At 59.9% G+C, this 18,139-nt stretch overlaps 2 protein-coding genes across 7 annotated transcripts; both read right to left on the bottom strand.

The window, feature by feature from the left end:
- Window positions 1–493: 493 nt before the first annotated feature.
- On the bottom strand, window positions 494–17,200 carry LOC138804492 (glutamate-rich protein 6-like). 6 transcript variants are annotated; one of them, XM_069988772.1, is made up of 15 exons: window positions 17,179–17,200; window positions 16,633–16,690; window positions 12,223–12,314; window positions 11,425–11,541; window positions 11,171–11,226; window positions 10,751–10,867; window positions 9,258–9,359; window positions 8,111–8,268; window positions 6,692–6,762; window positions 5,758–5,900; window positions 4,372–4,457; window positions 3,623–3,778; window positions 1,735–1,963; window positions 923–988; window positions 494–757 (listed from the first exon to the last, which is right to left on the bottom strand). In XM_069988772.1, the coding sequence occupies exons 2-15, from the start codon at window positions 16,653–16,655 to the stop codon at window positions 494–496; spliced, it is 1,680 nt and encodes a 559-aa protein (XP_069844873.1). In that variant the 5' UTR covers window positions 16,656–16,690; window positions 17,179–17,200. The 6 variants fall into 6 exon arrangements, with proteins under 6 accessions (XP_069844873.1, XP_069844874.1, XP_069844875.1 ...); XM_069988773.1 differs by having other exon boundaries at window positions 9,258–9,356; XM_069988774.1 differs by lacking the exon at window positions 923–988.
- LOC138804512 (glutamate-rich protein 6-like) lies at window positions 16,867–18,139 on the bottom strand. Its single transcript, XM_069988815.1, has 2 exons — window positions 17,632–18,139; window positions 16,867–16,874 (listed from the first exon to the last, which is right to left on the bottom strand). The coding sequence occupies exons 1-2, from the start codon at window positions 18,137–18,139 to the stop codon at window positions 16,867–16,869; spliced, it is 516 nt and encodes a 171-aa protein (XP_069844916.1).

Genomic DNA, 18,139 nt, shown 5'->3' with positions numbered 1-18,139 from the left:
AGGGCTGGTGCCGTCCCTGAGCTTTTCACTCAAGGTGGACGCTCTACCACTTGAGTCACTGCTCCGCTTTCTGGTGTTTCATTGGCGATAGAAGAGTCTCATGGACTGGGCTGGCTTTGCCCCGTGGCCCTCAGCCTGCTGAGTGGCCATGGACTGGGCTGGCTTTACCCCGTGACCCCCCCCCTCCCCGCCCCGGTGTGACCACGGCGACCCTGGCCCCCCCCCCCCGCCCCGGTGTGACCATGGCGACCCTGGCCCCCCCCTCCCCGCCCCGGTGTGACCATGGCGACCCTGGCCCCCCCCTCCCCGCCCCGGTGTGACCACGGCGACCCTGGCCCCCCCCCCCGCCCCGGTGTGACCACGGCGACCCTGGCCCCCCCCTCCCCGCCCCGGTGTGACCACGGCGACCCTGGCCCCCCCCCCGCCCCGGTGTGACCACAGCGACCCTGGCCCCCCCCGGCCCCGGTGTGACCACGGCGACCCTGGCCCCCGTTCACAGCTTTTCATTTATTATGTCTGCAATGGTGGTCAGGCTGTCCTCCTGCAAGCCGGCGGAGCGGCACAGGGCCGTCAGTTTCAGGCACAGCGAGGAGAGGTAGGAAGGCTGCGTCACCTTCTCCTGCATGCAGCTGGAGGGGAAGCTGGCGAAGGTCTGCAGCCGGTGGAGCAGGCGGCGGATCTTGATCATACTGGCCAGCAGCAGCAGGTCGCCCTCGCTCAGGTGCAGCTGAGAGGGAATGTCCCGTGGCCAGAGCATCTGCCATCGGAGGGGGAGGAGTGGAGCCGGGGGCCGGGCCCCGCCGACACCCACTCCCCACACCTGCTCCCCGCACCCCCGTCCGCCCCTGCGGGCCTGGGCCCCCCCCCCACCTCAGTCCCCCTGACCCAGGTCCTGCCCGGTGAGCTCTGCCTTTCCAGCCACCTGGGGGGGGGGGCGGTCCGTGTGGCTCCTCCGTCCATCCGTCCCACTGTCAAGCAGTGGCCCAACCTACTGCATAAGCACCAAGGGCGCTGAGAACACGGTGGTCGTATTAACCACTGTTTTATGATTAAGATAGGAAAGGAGAGTGGGGGAGGCGGGGCTGGGAAGTCTGCTTTTGCTCCACTACGTTCTCCAGGACATCTCTTTAGACATCCAAACCGAGGTTTGGAGATGCCCCGGAGGTAGAGCCTGGAGCTCCTGAGCCCATCGTGCTCCTAGAAGGACGGAGGCTCCGTGAGCTCAGTCCTGGGTACTCGGGAGCGGGGAAGGGAGGCGAGGACCAGGCCCTGAGAGGTGCAGGGAACTCTCAAAGGAGGGGGTTCCGGGGAAGGGGGGAGGGGGAGGAGGGGGGAGGGGCAGGGGGGAGGGGGGTCCTGGAGGAACGCGGGTCAGTGCTGTTCTCCTGTAGCACAAATAAAACATAGCGTGGGTGAGATATTACGTAGAAACTTGAACATGCAATGGATTTGCAATGTGGTTTAAAATACGGACATGAAAAAAATCTTTACCATCTGCCCCGTGGGGAACAGAACCAGCAGACATGGCCTCTCCAGCAGGACCCCGCTCCGGTCTGCCTGGCAGAGCTCGGGCTCTGTGCACTGTGCACCTGTGCCTCCAGCCACACCCACCCAGGACCACGACCCCTGACCCCCTGACCCCCTGACCCGCCTGCTTCCACGCTCCATGCCCAGCCTCTCGCCTCTCTTATTGCTGGGAGCGCTTTAAACTACTCTTTTTTCATTTTAATGTACCTTCACTTTGGTTCCAACACTGATTCTGGCTTGCTGGCCCATGGCTAGGAAAGTGATGGAAATCTTGTCTTGTCCTAAGATGCGGATTCCGACGTGATGGTTCAGAGCCAGGAAGACGGGCTTGAATGTGACGAAGGAGGAGGATGCCCTGGTCCTGGACCAGTTCCAGGCTCTTACTCGGTTGCCTGCTGGGTCTGAGCACTGGCCTCCCAAGAGGTTGATGTAAACCCTGGAAGGAGACGGAAAACCCCCAGGACAAGCTCAGACGCTGGCCATGACTGCAGGAGAGGCGGGCGGAGTCTAGTTCCCAGCCCCACGTGAGACCAGACCCATCCGCCAAAGTAGGATCCAAGAGTGGATGGACAGACCGCGGGGTGGGGCGGGAGTCTGGAAGGGGACGTGGCAGAGGACAGCCAGTACTGCCTTGGCTTTTGATCAGGCTACAGTGCAGCCCGGTGGGTGTGTGCATGTCGGGGGGCCGTCCAGACCTGCGGGGCGAAAAAGCTGCAGGAATGTACCGGGAAAGCGCAGAGGACGCCGAGGTGCAGCACTGCCCGGGGTCTGGGAGGGAGTTGCAGCTTCGTGAGAGTCCAGGTGCGGTATGGTGGACGGGTGTCCCCACCTCCCCGCCGGGGTCACACACAGACGCTGTGCTACAGGGGCACCTCAGGGAGCTGCGGGCCCGCGGGGAGCTGGACTTCCCAATGGGATGGCCGGCAAGGCCGCGGGGACCAGGGACCTGTCCAGTGCCAAGCTCGGCTGTGGGACGGGGGCTCTGAGCTGGGGCTGTGGGTCTGAGCTGGGGCTGTGGGTCTGAGCTGGGGATGTGGGTCTGAGCTGGGGCTGTGGGTCTGAGCTGGGGCTGTGGCTCTGAGCCGGGGCTGTGGGGTCTGAGCTGGGGCTGTGGCTCTGAGCCGGGGCTGTGGGACGGGGGCTCTGAGCTGGGGCTGTGGGTCTGAGCTGGGGCTGTGGGTCTGAGCTGGGGCTGTGGGGTCTGAGCTGGGGCTGGGGCTCTGAGCCGGGGCTGTGGGTCTGAGCCGAGACTGTGGCTCTGAGCTGGGACTGTGGCTCTGAGTTGGGGCTGCGGCTCTGAGCTGGGGCTGTGGGGTCTGAGCTGGGGCTGTGGGTCTGAGCTGGGGCTGTGGTTCTGAGCTGGGGCTGTGGGGTCTGAGCCTGGGCTGTGGGGTCTGAGCCTGGGCTGTGGGGTCTGAGCCTGGGCTGTGGCTCTGAGCCGGGGCTGTGGGCTCTGAGCCTGGGCTGTGGGGTCTGAGCCTGGGCTGTGGGATGGGGCTCTGTGAATCCGATTGTTTGTACCCTGACACCAGGGTAGGAACTGTCCCAGCCCCCCTAGATGTACCACAGAGTTACTACTGAACCCTGAGAGATCACTGACATTTCCACTCTACATAGTGGTAATCGTGACTGCTGCTTGGGACTAAAGACGCAAACAGCTCACTGTATCCAAACTTTCATCAGTGTCTAAACTTTGCCAATGATGGAGAGTTTCACAAGATGAGATAGGAAGGAAGGAAGGAAGGAAGGAAGGAAGGAAAGGAAGGAAAGAAAGAAAGAAAAAAATTTTTTTTTGGTTGGTCGTGGGGCTTGAACTCTGGGCCTGGGCGCTGTCCCTCAGCTCTTCAGCTCAAGGTGAGCGCTCTACCGCTTGAGCCACAGCGCCAGTTCGGTTTTCTAGTGGTTTATTGGAGATAAGAATCTCACAGAGTTTCCTTCCCGGGCTGGCTTTGAACCGTGATCCTCAGATCTCAGCCTCCTGAGAGGCTAGGATGACAGGTGTGAGCCACACCGGCTCCTCACTCTTTAAGAAGGAAAAGCTAAACAGGACAAGAACCGTACGGAGGTGGCCGTGAGGGTGACGGACGGAACCTACCAGACATTGCCATTGGGGTGGGTGCAGGAGCCTCTGCCCGAGGAGTCGAGCACAGCCAGGATGGCGGGGGCCACGGCTGCGTCTGCCTGGACAATGCAGGTGAAGCCGCTGGTCCTGCTGGGTAGCCGGATGATGGCCAGGTTCCCCGATGGGTAGCTGAGGTCAGATAAGGGCCAGGGAGCCGTTTGTTGTTGGTGGTGGTGGTGGTCATGGGGCTTGAACTCTGGGCCTGGGCGCTGTCCCTCAGCTCTTCTGCTCAAGGCAAGCGCTCTACCATGTGAGCCACAGCGCCACTTCCAGTTTTCTGGTGGTTTATCGGAGATCAGAATCTCACGGACTTTCCTGCCTGGGCTGGCTTTGAACCGCGATCCTCAGCTCTCAGCCTCCTGAGTGGCTGGGATGGCCAGTGTGAGCCCCGGCACGGCTCAGGGAGTGGCTTTGGTGATCTTGAGGAGCGAGTTCCGTGTGTGAGAGCTCACTGACATTATCACTCTCGGGAAATGGGTTTTATTCTCTATACGTGGACCCAAATGTGTCTTTGAGGCCTGGAGTGCCTCAAAGTGCCCATGCCAGGAGCGGGCCTCGCGGCAGGCGTGTGCAGAACGGCGAGAAATGAAAACCAGCCCGCTCTGCAGACACACGCCGGTGACAGACTCGCTAACCTTCCAGAAGGTATTAAATGCTGCCGGGCTCTGTCGGGCAGTGGGCTGACTCCTGCCCTTGTTTCTCTTTGGGGGAGGAAAGGATACAATATCTGTGTGGTTCCGTCTGGAAACGAGGTCAGGAACTTGTTTCCCTGCTTGTAATATTTTTCCAGGAACTCATTCTTCACCACCTGCGTCCCGGGAGAGAACGGGGCACTCAGCCACGGCTGGCATCGGGAGAGGGCCCGCACGCGGCATCGCGCACGGGCTGGCCTCTGCACAGTGCTCCTGTCTGTCTGTCCATCTATCCATTCATCCGTCTGTCTGTCATCTACCTGTATCTGTCACCCACCTCCCTAGCCATCATCTACCTATTTGAAACACTGGCTTTGCTACATAGCCTAGGCTGGTCCCCATTCACCATCTTTAGAGAGCTGAGATTACAGGTGTGTATCACCACCCCCGCCCAAGAAGGTATCATCATTAACACCTTGGGCAACCCGAATCCCCGCAGGGCAACCTGCTCACACTTGGAGGATGGGAATCTGAGGCTTCTACTGCATACACAAAACAAAGGCGATGCAGACCAGTCTCGGCCCCATGGTGGCATTCTACATCCCCAACGCAGAGAGCTGCTTCTTAGAACCAGACACTGTAAAGGGTGGGTGTTACCACACGTGGACCTGACCTCAGGAACCTGACTGAACGGGGAAGCTCCGGCAGAGGGGATGTGTACAGCGTGGCGAGATGTACTCTCTTTCTAACGGATGGGAGCTGTGAGTGAGCACTGACGTTTCCGCTTGCGTTTAATTTCGGGAACTTCATGTTTCGGGGCATGTCTAGAAAATGCTGGGGTACTAACAATGTCTTGGGAGAGGGAAGGCGGGTGCAGACTTGTGGTGATTTTCCTGTCCTTCATTTTCTGAGACGTTCATGTGCTCTTTAGTGTGCACTGATATTTTAAAGTGAAATACTTGAACCAGAACATAGGTAAGACAAAAAAATGCAGAACAGTTAAAAGGTGGCCAGGCACCAGCAGCTCATGCCTGCAATCCTAGCTACTCAGGAGGCTGAACAAAGAAAGGGAGGAAGTGGAAAGACCGAGTCTGTGTGTGTGTGTGTGCATGCGTGCGTGCGCACACCAAGGTCTTGCCCTCTTGCTTTTTTCCACTCAACGCTGGCATTCTACCGCCTGAGCCACACTTCCACTGTTCTGCACTCTCCGATCTCAGCCCCCTGAGTAGCTGCGACTGCAGACCTGAGCCTCGCTGCCTGGCATCTTTTCTCAAGCAGGGAATGACTCTGTAGCCCAGGCTGGCCTTGAAGAGCGCGGGGCCCCCTGCTCACGCCCCCGTCCAGAGTGCTGGGGTCTAGGCCTGCCCGGCCTCCGGCCCACCCAACCCTGGAACTGTTCTTCTGACAAACACGTGTCACCTGAACAAGCTGGGTGTTTTTTAATAGCAAAAAGAAAAAAAAATCCAAGTTAATTACCTTTCCACATGCTTTCTTGGAGTCACAACAAATGACAGACATCATGCAGTTTCTTACATAAAAATCATACAAGTCTTCCATTGGCTTTTTTTCTGGTACATCCATGGAAAGTTGGTAAGAAATTGTCTTTATGTGCTTTGCCTCTAGTGGGAAAAGAATCACGTGCATGTGAATGTTTTAAGTTTTCTGAGACCTTTTAAAATTAACTCTCAAACCCATTATAAATGCATTGATTTGTCAGACAACTTGTGTTCAATTTGTGCCGGGTCCAGGGCTAGAACTCAGGGCCTGGGTGTTGTCCCTGAACTTTTTTACTCAAGGCTAGTGCTCTACCACTTGAGCCACGGCTCCACTTCTGGCTTTTTTTCAGTTAATTGGAGATAAGAATCCCATGGACTTTCCTGCCGGGGCTGGCTTAGAACCACGATCCTCAGATCTCAGCCTCCCGAACTGGGATGACAAGCCCTTCATCAAATTAGTGAGCGGTTCTTCTGTTAAAAATTGTTCTTTTGGTTTAAAAAGAAAAAAAGTCCAAAAAAAGAAAAACCATTTTTATTAAGTGGAATTTTCTGGGCTGTAGTTCCCGTAAGAAACAACTGACTGCCAAGAAACTTTATGCAATCCTAGAGGTTGAGTTAGACAATCGGGTTCGCCAGAGTGCATATTCTCTAGCATCTTTTCGCTAGCTCCGGGGAGAGCAGCACACACTGAGCTTGGGATGGAAAGGCAGCCCGGCGGGGGCCCTCAAGCCCGGGGGGTACACGTAGACCCCCACACCCCGGCTGGGAAACAAGATGGAGTGTGCCACCCGGGGCCGGGAGGCTGGGCCTGTGCACGCGTGTCCATGAACAGCAAGCTGAGAACCTCCGGGACCCTCTGACAGCCGTGTCTGCGGCTCTCAGACGGCCGAGCCCTGCGGCGTGCAGCCACTCACCTTCTTCTGAGAAGTTGCTGGGCTCGCTGGTGATGATTGCAAAATGCCTGGCCAGCTGGCGCTCCTGTCTCCTGTAAAGCCAGAGAGGGCACGCGCAGGTCTGAAAGGAGGCCCAGCTCTCGAGCAGCGCACTGTGGGCTCCTGCTCAGTGGCTATCCATTGCTTTGTTCTTTTTTTGGTCAGTCATGGGGCTTGAACTCAGCCTTCTCTGCTCACGGCAAGCGCTCTGCAACTTTGAGCCACAGCGCCACTTCCGGTTTCCTGGTGGTTCATTGGAGAGTCTCATGGACTTTCCTGCCCGGGCTGGCTTTGAACCGCGATCCTCAGATCTCAGCCTCCCGAGTAGCTAGGATGACAGGCGTGAGCCGCCATTGCTGTTTTTAACTGGTTTATTTAACGGGTCTCCACCCAGTTCGCTGGGCACACTTCCTCCACATAGGAATTGTGAATCGCCTTGACAATTGATCATTGGTACATTTCTGGGATTGTCCCTCTGCCCTGCGCTGTGTCTGCCCCTCCGCCCCCAGGAGCCCTGGAATCTTGACTTCCTCCAGAAATCCCGTATCTCTACACAGTGGGTCTATTTGTTTACAGAGAACGCATGGTCATAATTGTGTATTTGGTTGTTTTTTGTTTTTTTTGTTGTTGTTGTTTTGAGTCCAGTCGTGAGGCCTGAACTCTGGGCCTGGGCGCTGTCCCTCAGCTCTTCAGCTCAAGGCTAGCACTCTACCACTTGAGCCACAGCACCACTTCCGGCTTTTTTCTTTTTGCTTATATGGTGCTGAGGAATCGAACCCAGGGCCTCATGCATGCAAGGCAAGCGCTCTACCACTGAGCCACCTTCCCAGCCCCATAATTGCGTATTTGGAAAACCCTCCAGGGTTTGGGGGCCTGTTGGGATCGGCGGGCCTGTTGGGATCAGCGGGGCGGCTCACCTCCACTCGCCCTCCTCCCCAGTGGGACCGGCCGGGCGGCTCACCTCCACTCGGCCTCCTCCCCATCAGGACTGGCCGGGCGGCTCACCTCCACTCGGCCTCCTCCCCAGTGGGACCGGCCGGGCGGCTCACCTCCACTCGGCCTCCTCCCCATCAGGACTGGCCGGGCGGCTCACCTCCACTCGGCCTCCTCCCCAGTGGGACCGGCCGGGCGGCTCACCTCCACTCGGCCTCCTCCCCATCAGGACTGGCCGGGCGGCTCACCTCCACTCGGCCTCCTCCCCAGTGGGACTGGCCGGGCGGCTCACCTCCGCATGGCCTCCTCCCCATCAGGACTGGCCGGGCGGCTCACCTCCACTCGGCCTCCTCCCCAGTGGGACTGGCCGGGCGGCTCACCTCCACTCGGCCTCCTCCCCAGTGGGACCAGCGGGGCGGCTCACCTCCGCTCGGCCTCCTCCCCATCAGGACTGGCCGGGCGGCTCACCTCCGCATGGCCTTCTCCCTGGCCTTCATCCTGTCCATCTCGCTGCCGTGTGCTGCGTGAGGCTTGATGCTGATCAACTCAAACGAAGGGACTTTTACCCTTTGGCTCTCCTCGTGGATGTAGTTGACCAGGTTCTGAAAGCGCAGGCAGCAGTACCCCTGAAAGGCAGAGGCTGCCTCAGCCCTGCATGGCCGGGGCGCCCACGGGGCTCGGGGGCGTCCACGGCCGTTTCCATGCCGGTGGCTTCATCGCCAGGGGTGGGAGTCACGGGCCGGTCGCTGCATTTGGAGCATGCGAAGTTGCGCGACTAGCATCAGGAGCTGTTTTAGGAAGGGACCTGCCCATGATCGCTTCCTCCCACGATGGAAGTCACCTGTCTGTCTACTTTGTTCCTCCATGTATTTATTTGTTATTTTTTTGCCAGTCCTGAGGCTTGAACTCAGGGCCTGAGCTGCTTCTGCTCAAGGCGAGCGCTCTAACACTTGAGCCACAGCGCCACTTCCGGCTTTTCCTGTGTAGGCGATGCCGAGGAATCGAGCCCAGGGCTGCGTGTGTGCAAGGTGAGCCACACTCCCAGGCTGCCTCCTCCTCCTCGATACTGGGGTTTGAACGTAGGGCCTTGTGCGTGAACGTCCGGGCAGGCGCTCCATCAGGAGCCCGGCCGCCAGCCCCCCTTGCTTTTGTTGATTTTAAATCGGGTCTCCCGTCCCCCCGGGCCCACGTGAGCGTGGACCCTCCGGTTTGTGCCCAGGGCTCACCACGCTCACGCCGGACAGACCCACACTTGCTGTTGTCTCTGTTTGTCTAGGGACTGTACTAGGGCTTGAACTCAGGACCTAGCACTTGGCTTTTTCTGCTCAAGTCTGGTGCTCTACCCCTTGAGGACACCTCCATGTCCAGCTTTTGCTGGCCATCGAGATTCTCTCAGGTCTCTGCCTGCGCCGCCTTGAACCCCCTCGGTCCTCAGACCTCAGCTTCCCGAGCAGCTGGGACGGCAGGCGTGAGCGCTGGTGCCCGGCGCTGTGGCGTGGTTTTCCTTCCTAGTTGTGACTTGCATTTCCCAGGTATAGTTTCTTTGCGAAGGGCGGAAAGGGGCAGGAGAGAATACTGCGTGTTCAGAGGTTGCGCGCCTGCTTGTAGCACTCACGTGTTCTTTGGGTTTGGAGCTGAAATCCGTGTAGGAAAAAAATGTCTGAAGGTCAGCACCACAGAATTCACAGCAGAGCGACTGCTCCTCCTCTTCCTCCTGCTGGGAGGGCAGCGGAGGTGAACCGGCGGGGCCCTGGGAGGGTCAGGCCGGCCGGCGGGGGGCCTGGGCCCGGAGGGGACCCTCCAGCGGCGCCGGCCTGTCAGACCTCAGCCAGCTGGGCCGGGAAGGGCTCCGGCCCAAGGTGGTGGTTTGAGCACCTCACCTGGGTCTGGTGCAATCTGCAGAACAGAGTCCCTCCCAGGCTGCGGGTAAGAGGGAAGCGTGGCCGTGGTGGAGGGGTCCTGGGGGCAGGGTCTGCGGTGAGTAACTGTGAGTCTGTGAGTAACAGACACAGGTGGGGGGGGGGCGAAGGTCATGGTCTGGGCTGGCCTAGGCAAAAGACCCGGACCCCATCTGAGAAACAACACGGAAGGGGTGCAGTGACCCAGGGGTGCAGCGCCTGCAAAGTGGACCTGGCTCCAATCCCAGTTGGGCGAGAGAGGAGAGGAAGAGGAAGAGGAAAGGAAAAGAGGGAGGAAGAGGGAGGGAATCCGACCCTGACGTGGTAAGTGCTAAATAAGAAAAGCCTGCGCCGGCGGCTCACGCCTGTCATCCCAGCTACTCAGGAGGCTGAGACCTGAGGATCGCGGTTCAAAGCCAGCCCCGTGAGACTCATCTCCGTAAGTTATTCCAAAAAAGCTGGAAGTGATGCTGTGGCTCCCGTGGTAGCTTTGAGCAAAAGCAGCTTAGGGACAGAGAGCACCCAGGCCCTGAGTTCAAGCCCCAGGACTGGCAAAAAGAAAGAAAAGTAATGGGAAGAAAAGACCTTGTCTTTGCTGCGTAGGCTGTGGTGGGCGCCGGCTGACCTCTGGGAGTGCCTCCTCCTGGCCAGCCCCTCCGCCCGGAGAGGCAAGCGGGAGCGCGTGGGTGTGGACGCCAGGCCCAGGGTTGGGGCGGTGCCTGCCGCGGCCCAGTGCAGACCCGGCCCTTCACCTCCACAACCAGGGGTTCCCGCAGGGCCGCCGCCGCGGGCGGTACCCGGTACCAGCTGCAGAACTGCGCCTGTATCCTGTTCACTCCGCCTCTGATGTGTCGGGTTTGTTGGGGATTTTGTCAGTGGTGGGGCTTGAACTCTGGGCCTGGGCTCTGTCCCTCAGCTCAAGGCGAGTGCTCTACCACTTGAGCCACAGCGCCACTTCTGGTTTTCTGGTGGTTCATTGGAGATGAGAGTCTCATGGACTTTCCTGCCCGGGTTGGCTTTGAACCGTGATCCTCAGCTCTCAGCCTCCTGAGTAGCTGGGATGACAGGCGTGAGCCGCCGGTGCCCGGCTCTTTGAGGTCGTTTTCACAGCAGTAACTGAAAGGCTGGGGTGCGGCTCGGTGGCACATCCTGGGCTCGATCCCCAGCCCCCAAAAGGAAAGATCCCGGAAAAAGCGATTTAAAAAATTACCTGCAAGTTAATGTCCGGTGTGGCTTTCTCGCATTTGTAGGCCAGGACGGGCGGCAGCCCGATGCTGGGCAGCGTCCTCAGCGGGGAGTCGAACAGCGTTATGAAGTCTTCCTGAAACTTGATTTCAGAAAGAGAGGGGGGCAGCGTTGGGCTGGACGGCCGTTCGGGGGCCCCCGCGGCGTGGCCTCCACGGCGTGGCCCCTGCGGCCGCGGCCCCACGGCGTGGCCTCTGTGGGTGTGGCCCCCACGGCGTGGCCCCTGCGGCTGTGGCCCCCACGGCGTGGCCTCCGTGGGCGTGGCCCCCACGGCCGTGGCCCCCACGGAGTGGCCTCTGTGGGCGTGGCCCCTGCGGCTGTGGCCCCCACGGCGTGGCCTCTGTGGGCGTGGCCCCCGCGGCGTGGCCTCTGCCATCACACCTACCTCCAGCTCGCACAGGATGCTCAGCTTCAGCTCCTCCGGGTTGATGACCCATTTTCCTGAGGCAAGGAGGGTTTGAAGGGAGGCTGAAAACATGGCACCTGGCACCTGGTGTCCAACCTGTAGACCCTCCCCACCCTCCCCATCGTGCTTACGCACACGCGCGCATGCACACACAGCGTCAGCCCCAGGGCCCTTCCGGCACCTTCCCCGGGAGAGCCGGCCCCGCGCAAGGCGTCTCTGCACACGCGGCTCACCGGGCATTCTAGAGATGAGCGTCTCCATCTCCTTGGAAGTGACGTCTTCTTGCTCTTCTTTTTCTTCCTCCTCCTCTTCCTCTTCCTCCTCTTTTTCTTCCTCTTCCTCTTCCCCTCCTTCAAAAAATAAGCACGTGTGTGTATCATCAGTCTTGACGATGCGCAAATGAGTTAACTGTGCCCCACGGCGAGTCTCCGGAAACAGGAAGAACCCTTGCTGTGCTCATTTTCTTTCAGTTTTGCCATTTCCACACTTTTTCACACGGTATCCGGTATCCGTGACAAGGGCAGGTCCTTCCCCGCCGTGGGGGGCTCTGGGCGGCACCTCCGCCTCCCGGCCCCAGGACGCTCCAGCCAACATTCTGTGAGGACGCTGTGTGTGCTCACCACCCTCCTCCCCACATCATTTCCCCTGTCCACTATGTGTCTGTCACCTGGGGGCCAGCTCGGTGGCAAAGGCACCCGAACGCTGGCGGCCTGATTGCTGCAGTGCAGCGCCTAGGAAGAATCGCACCGGCCCGCCCGCCGGAAAGCCAGCCGCCGCCACAGCCCGCGCCACACTCGCCTGCCGGAGCCAAAGCTGGGCGGTACAGACACACACACACACACACGTGCGCGCACACACACGGGCACACACAGGGCTCGTGAGGTCATGCATGCACACGTACACACACAATTCAGTGAGCACACCCAGCACAGTGGCAGTCTGGCCTCCGGCCGGAACTCAGGGCCAGCTCGCCTTCCACCCCAAGCAGGCCCAGGCCTCCCCCAGCAAGAGACACGAGCGCCGCCACTTACTCGCAAACAGCTTCCCGTAAAGCTCCCGCAGCCAGCTCTCTTCCGTCTGTGTGGACATGGAGATGCCGGGACACACGCGCCGGTAGACGTTCCTGGAATGCAGACTCAAGGTGAGCGTTAGGTATACTCCCTCGGCAGCGAGACGCCGACGGGCGAGACACTCCACAGTAAGCGCACCCACAAGGCCCTGGTTCTGTTTTCTGTGAAACGTTCTCTTCCACGTCTGTTGGGTGGGGTGGGGTGCGGTGTGCGAGCTCTGTGCACACGTGCGGGCGTGTGGCACTGAGATTTAAGTCAGCGCCTCGCACGCGTCGGGCAGGTTCTTGAGCTGTGCCCACAGGCCTGACATTCTGGCTTTTTTCTTTTATAAACAGCGCTGTGTTTTTCCCTCGAGGACCTGCTGGGTCATAGGAGGCTGATTGGTGGCCGTGGGGCGTACGTGCAAACACTTGAGCTTAAGTTAACACTCATTATTCACGGTGGTGTTACTGCTTTTTAAGTGGTCTGGTCTCTGCACTGCCGTTTTTTCAGGGATATAAGGGGCTCACGTTCAGAGTGGGCCCATCTTTGCCCGGCTCCGGTCCACGCCGCCTTGGTGCATTGCATGGGCCAGGTGCTGTTTTTCAGTTCTGAAATGACTGTAGTAGGCGAGGGACCATGCTTCGGAGACCTGACGGGTCTCAGCGGAGTGAGTCCTGCGTACCCGGCCTCGGGAGAACCAGGGCTGAGTGCCAAGGCGTTCCAGAAAAGTCCCTAAGCAACACTGTGTGAAATGGTCAACGGCATGGAGCGCACCTTTACTCACACCTCTTTGCCTCAACTCACACTGGTGGTTTCTGGGATTCCGTGTGAAGGTGGAGGACGGTTACAACACTCATACTTCTGAGAACTTAATTCCTAGTGGGGACCGCTCACAGAACCTTGGCCGGGCCAGCAGCACCGCACCGTTCCCGGGAGCGAGGAGCCCGGGACCATGGAGACGCCAGAGCCTCCGAGCTGCTCCCCCGCCTCTGAAGTCAGCCCTGTCTCAACCAGAGCCGTCAGAAGGCAGTGAACAATGGGAGCCGAGCCAGCCCGGGTTGCACCGACCCAGAGTGTTTCTTCAAAAAACACACGTTCACCAAATTCATCAAAGAGCGCCTTCCCGTGTATCTATTTTTAACAGCAATTTTTAGTGAGATTTATGAGACGTTAAAAATCTGATCCAAGAAAGAGAGGCTCCGTGGACTTGGGCTCTAACAGAAGGAGCGCTAAGTCAAGACAGCCACTGATGCCGGGCGCCGGCGGCTCACGCCTGTCATCCTGGCTACACAGGAGGCAGAGATCTGAGGATCACAGTTCAAAGCCAGGAAACTCCGTGAGGCTCTCATCCCTAGTGACTCTCCTGAGTGGAGGAGGCTGGGTGTGGGGGGCCACATCTCCACTCCTAGCTGGGGCAGGAAGTGTGAAAACGGAGGACCGCAGTCCCACACAGCCACCAGGAAGGGAGACCCAGCCTCAAAAGGGGGAAAGAAGGGCTGGAGGTGTGGTTTGGCAGGAAAGTGCCGATGGCGCCCGAATTCAAACCCTGATACGGCAGTCACGCCCTGGGCCCCGGAGAGCTGCAGAGCGCTAATGGAAGTTGTCCTGAGTGCGGTCTTCCACGCAGGTTACATCAAGAATGAAGGGTGAAGGCAACGTGAAGGCAAGAATGTAGAAATCTGACTCAAGGAGAAACTCATGAAGAAATTGCCTGAAGAGGGCTGGGAAGGTGGCTCAGTGGTAGAGCGCTTGCATCACATGCATGAGGCCCTGGGTTCAACTCCTCAGCACCACATAAGAAAAAAGCCGGAAGTGGTGCTGTGGCTCAAGTGGTAGAGCGCTAGCCTTGAGCAGAAGAGCTGAGGGACAGCGCCCAGGCCCAGAGTTCAGGACCCACAACCACCACCAACAAACTCACCTGAAGAATTTCTCCAGCAAAATGAAAGATGTAAGAGAAAGAATGCGCAGGGTGGGCTAGGAAGATGTGCTGCTGGGCTCATCCCGGAAAAAGTGAAAGCAAAACAGAGACAAGTTTTATGGCCATGACTTTCTGGTCCATGGGCCTGGTTATATTGTTGGTGTGTGCGTGCGTGCATGCGTGCGTGCGTGCGTGCTGGGGCTGGTAATCAGGGCCTGGGCGCTGTCCCCGAGCTTTTGTGCTGAAGCCCCCTTCCAGATCTTTGTGGTTCATTGTTGAGAAGTCTATGGGTTTTCCTGTCCCAGCTGGCTTGAACTGTGACCCTCAGACTCAGCCTCCTGAGCATCTTGGATGACAGGGACAAATGAAAATGTATGAGATAAAATCATTCTGTTTAAGCTTAAGAATTTAAACACTGCTCATAAAGCAAAGTTGAGGGTGGCCGTTCACGCCTGTAATCCCAGCATGTGGGCAGCGGGGATGCCAGGGATGGATTGCCAGTTTGAAGCCATTTTGGGTTAGGTGATGAATTTGAGGCCAGCCCAGGCGGGGAGGTGGGGGCAAAAGAAAAAAAAAAGCCAAGAAACAGCCAGAAGGCAGTCTGTGGGAGCGGCCTGCACATTCCCAGGAAGGTCGGAGACCTTCGAAGATGTTTGTGCTCAGTCAAAGTACTTTCAGGCTAATCACAGGCCACCTCCGACCTACCACTTCCTCTCTATCTCTCCACAGTGCCTTTGGCCAGCAGAGCCGTGTGCTGAGCTCCACGTCAGGTGCTGCTGTCCACAGTGCTTGGGGGTCAGTGGATCCCATGTGCCGAGCTCGGGCGGGTGCTGCTGTCCACATAGCAGATCCCGTGTTCCGAGCTCGGGCGGTTGCTGCTGTCCACAGTGCTTGGGGGTCAGTGGATCCTGTGTTCCGAGCTCGGGCGTGTGCTGCTGTCCACACAGCGGATCCCGTGTTCTGAGCTCGGGCGGGTGCTGCTGTCCACACAGCGGATCCCGTGTTCTGAGCTCGGGCGGGTGCTGCTGTCCACACAGCGGATCCCGTGTTCCGAGCTCAGGCAGGTGCTGCTGTCTACAGTGCTCAGGGGTCAGCGGATCCCATGTTCTGAGCTCGGGCGGGTGCTGCTGTCCATGCGGTCAGGGGTCAGCGGATCCGTGTTCTGAGCTCGGGCAGGTGCTGCTGTCTACAGTGCTCAGGGGTCAGTGGATCCCATGTTCCGAGCTCGGGCAGATGCTGCTGTCCACGCGGTCAGGGATCAGCGGATCCCGTGTTCTGGGCTCGGGCGGGTGCTGCTGTCCATGCGGTCAGGGGTCAGCGGATCCCGTGTTCTGAGCTCGGGCGGATGCTGCCGTCCACGCGGTCAGGGATCAGCGGATCCCGTGTTCTGAGCTCGGGCAGGTGCTGCCGTCCATGCGGTCAGGGATCAGTGGATCCCGTGTTCCGAGCTCGGGCAGATGCTGCTGTCCACGCGGTCAGGGATCAGTGGATCCCGTGTTCCGAGCTTGGGCAGGTGCTGCCATCCACACGCTCCGGGCAGGGCATGTCTCATCCTCACGGCCGGGTGAAGGATGAAGTCGGGTCAGAACTCTGCCTTCGCTGCTTCAACGTGTCCACCAGGGTACAACTTCTTTTGTTTTTTGACAGGACTGGGGTTTGAACTCACGGCCTCGGGACCCTGGCTCCTTGGTGTTAGCTGTTTGTCAGACTGCGTCTTGTTTTATCCAGCAGACCTCAGACCCCACTCCTACGCATGCCTCTCTTGCTTAGCCAGGAATACAGAACAGTGCTGCTGCGCCAGCCCTTGTTGCTGAAATGGGTCTTGTTCTCATGCCTGGGCTAGCCTAAAACCGTGCTGCTCCGCACCTTCTGCCTCACCAGCTGTGGTGCGGGTTAAAAAATACTTGAGGGGGGCTGGGAAGGTGGCTCAGTGGTAGAGCGCTTGCCTTGCATGCATGAGGCCCTGGGTTCGATTCCTCAGCACCACATAAGAAAAAAGCTGGAAGAGGCGCTGTGGCTCAAGTGGTAGAGCGCTCGCCTTGAGCTGAAGAGCTGAGGGACAGCGCCCAGGCCCAGAGTTCAGGCCCCATGATCGGACCGCCCCCCCCCCCAAAAAAAACTTGAGGATGGGAAGGTGGCTCCGTGGTAGAGCGCTTGCCTCATGTGCATGAGGCCCTGGGTTCGATTCCTCAGCACCACATACACAGAGAAAGCCAAAAGTGGCCCTGTGGCTCAAGTGGTAGAGCGCTAGCCTAGACAAAAAGAAGCTCAGGGACAGTGCCCAGGTCCTGAGTTCAAGCCCCAGGACTGGCAAAACAAACCAAACCAAAATTGTGTGTGTGTGTGTGTGTGTGTGTGTGTGTAAATAAGCTGTAAATGCCTGGATTCTTTCTGTGTATTTCATAATACAATTAAGAGATACCATTATCAACTTCTAGAAACTAACATGAAAGTTGGAAATGTTTTCTTACCTGTCTAAACCTACTTCGGACATGTCTTTCCTAAATCTTTGAAATATCTTAGGGAAACCTGTGGAGTGAAGCATTTCAGAGTTTAGACATTCCCCCTAACCCAGCAACTTTCAAGAAGCCTCGCGTCTGGGATTTGTGGGGCAGGATCTGAAGGCGGTTTTGCGGTAAGGGTGCGTGTGTGAGAGAGCATGTGTGTGCACTCAGGCATGCGTGTGCGCACGTGCTGGGGAGGAATCAGGGTCCTGCTAATCACAGGACAGCAGCAAGGACTGAACGAGGCCCAAGTACCTCTTCCGCACCCTCCCTGGCCGTCTGCCACGCCTGTCTCCAAGGACCGGCCTGGCCCTGCCTGTAACCCCAGTTGGTGGAGGACCACGTCCAGGCGCGTCCACGGCCGCGCGGAGCTGGGGTGACGGCCGGGCCCGGGCCGTGCTGCTTATTACAGGCACAGATGGAACCGCGGGATGGACTCGGGGTGGACAGGCTCCCAGACCCACCCAGGCCTGCTGGGCTGCCCCAGGCCCCAGCCCTGCCCCCCCCCCCTACTCGAGCCCGAGGAGGCCAGGCTGGGGCTCCCCTCCCCCCGCACCCCCGCACTCGAGCCCGAGGAGGCCAGGCTGGGGCTCCCCCCCCCCAGGAGGCCAGGCTGGGGCTCCCCCCCCCAGGAGGCCAGGCTGGGGCTCCCCCCCGCACCCCCCCCCCCGCACCCCCGTACTCGAGCCCGAGGAGGCCAGGCTGGGGCTCCCCCCCCCCCGCACCCCCGCACCCCCGTACTCGAGCCCGAGGAGGCCAGGCTGGGCCCCCCCCCCCCGCACCCCCGCACCCCCGTACTCGAGCCCGAGGAGGCCAGGCTGGGCCCCCCCCCCCGCACCCCCGCACCCCCGTACTCGAGCCCGAGGAGGCCAGGCTGGGCCCCCCCCCGCACCCCCCCGCACCCCCGTACTCGAGCCCGAGGAGGCCAGGCTGGGCCCCCCCCCGCACCCCCCCGCACCCCCGTACTCGAGCCCGAGGAGGCCAGGCTGGGGCTCCCGCACCCCCGCACCCGCGTACTCGAGCCCGAGGAGGCCAGGCTGGGCCCCCCCGCACCCCCCCGCACCCGCGTACTCGAGCCCGAGGAGGCCAGGCTGGGGCTGGCCGAGCCGCTGGGCGTGGAGCTCCAGGCCGGGCTGGACGGCGCGGAGCTGACGCTCGGGCTGACCACGCTGACCAGGCGCGGCCGCGTCCAGTCGTCGTCCTCGTCGCCGATGCGCACCGCGGCCCGCAGCAGCCGCTCGTAGGAGGACAGGGCCTCGGCCTCGCCGGCCCCGGCCTCCGCCTCGCCGGCCTCCGCCTCGCCGGCCTCCGCCTCGCCGGCCTCCGCCCCGGCCCCGGCCTCCGCCGCCCGGGCCTCCCCCGCCGCCGCCGCGCCCCACTCCTCATCCTCCTCCCACTCCTCCAGCTCCTCCTCCTCCTCCTCCAGCGCCTCCTCCCACTCTCCCCAGCTGAGGTCCGAGCGCACGCCCTCCAT

Source organism: Dipodomys merriami, unplaced genomic scaffold (genome assembly GCF_024711535.1).
Source record: "Dipodomys merriami isolate MVZ:Mamm:240054 unplaced genomic scaffold, mDipMer1.0.p SCAF_367, whole genome shotgun sequence".
Taxonomy (NCBI): Eukaryota; Metazoa; Chordata; class Mammalia; order Rodentia; family Heteromyidae; genus Dipodomys; species Dipodomys merriami.
Note: the sequence above shows the minus strand (reverse complement) of the source record. Positions and strands in the feature narration are given on the sequence as shown.

Coding starts and splice junctions, on each gene's coding strand:
- LOC138804492 (XM_069988772.1), bottom strand. CDS start 16,655: ATGTCCGAAGTAGGTTTAGACAG. Junction 9,360..10,750: donor CACCGGACATTAACTTGCAG/GTAATTTTTTAA, acceptor CTGCCCTCCCAG/CAGGAGGAAGAGGAGGAGCA. Junction 8,269..9,257: donor GCTCCAAACCCAAAGAACAC/GTGAGTGCTACA, acceptor TCTGCCTTTCAG/GGGTACTGCTGCCTGCGCTT.
- LOC138804512 (XM_069988815.1), bottom strand. CDS start 18,139: ATGGAGGGCGTGCGCTCGGACCTCAGCTGGGGAGAGTGGGAGGAGGCG.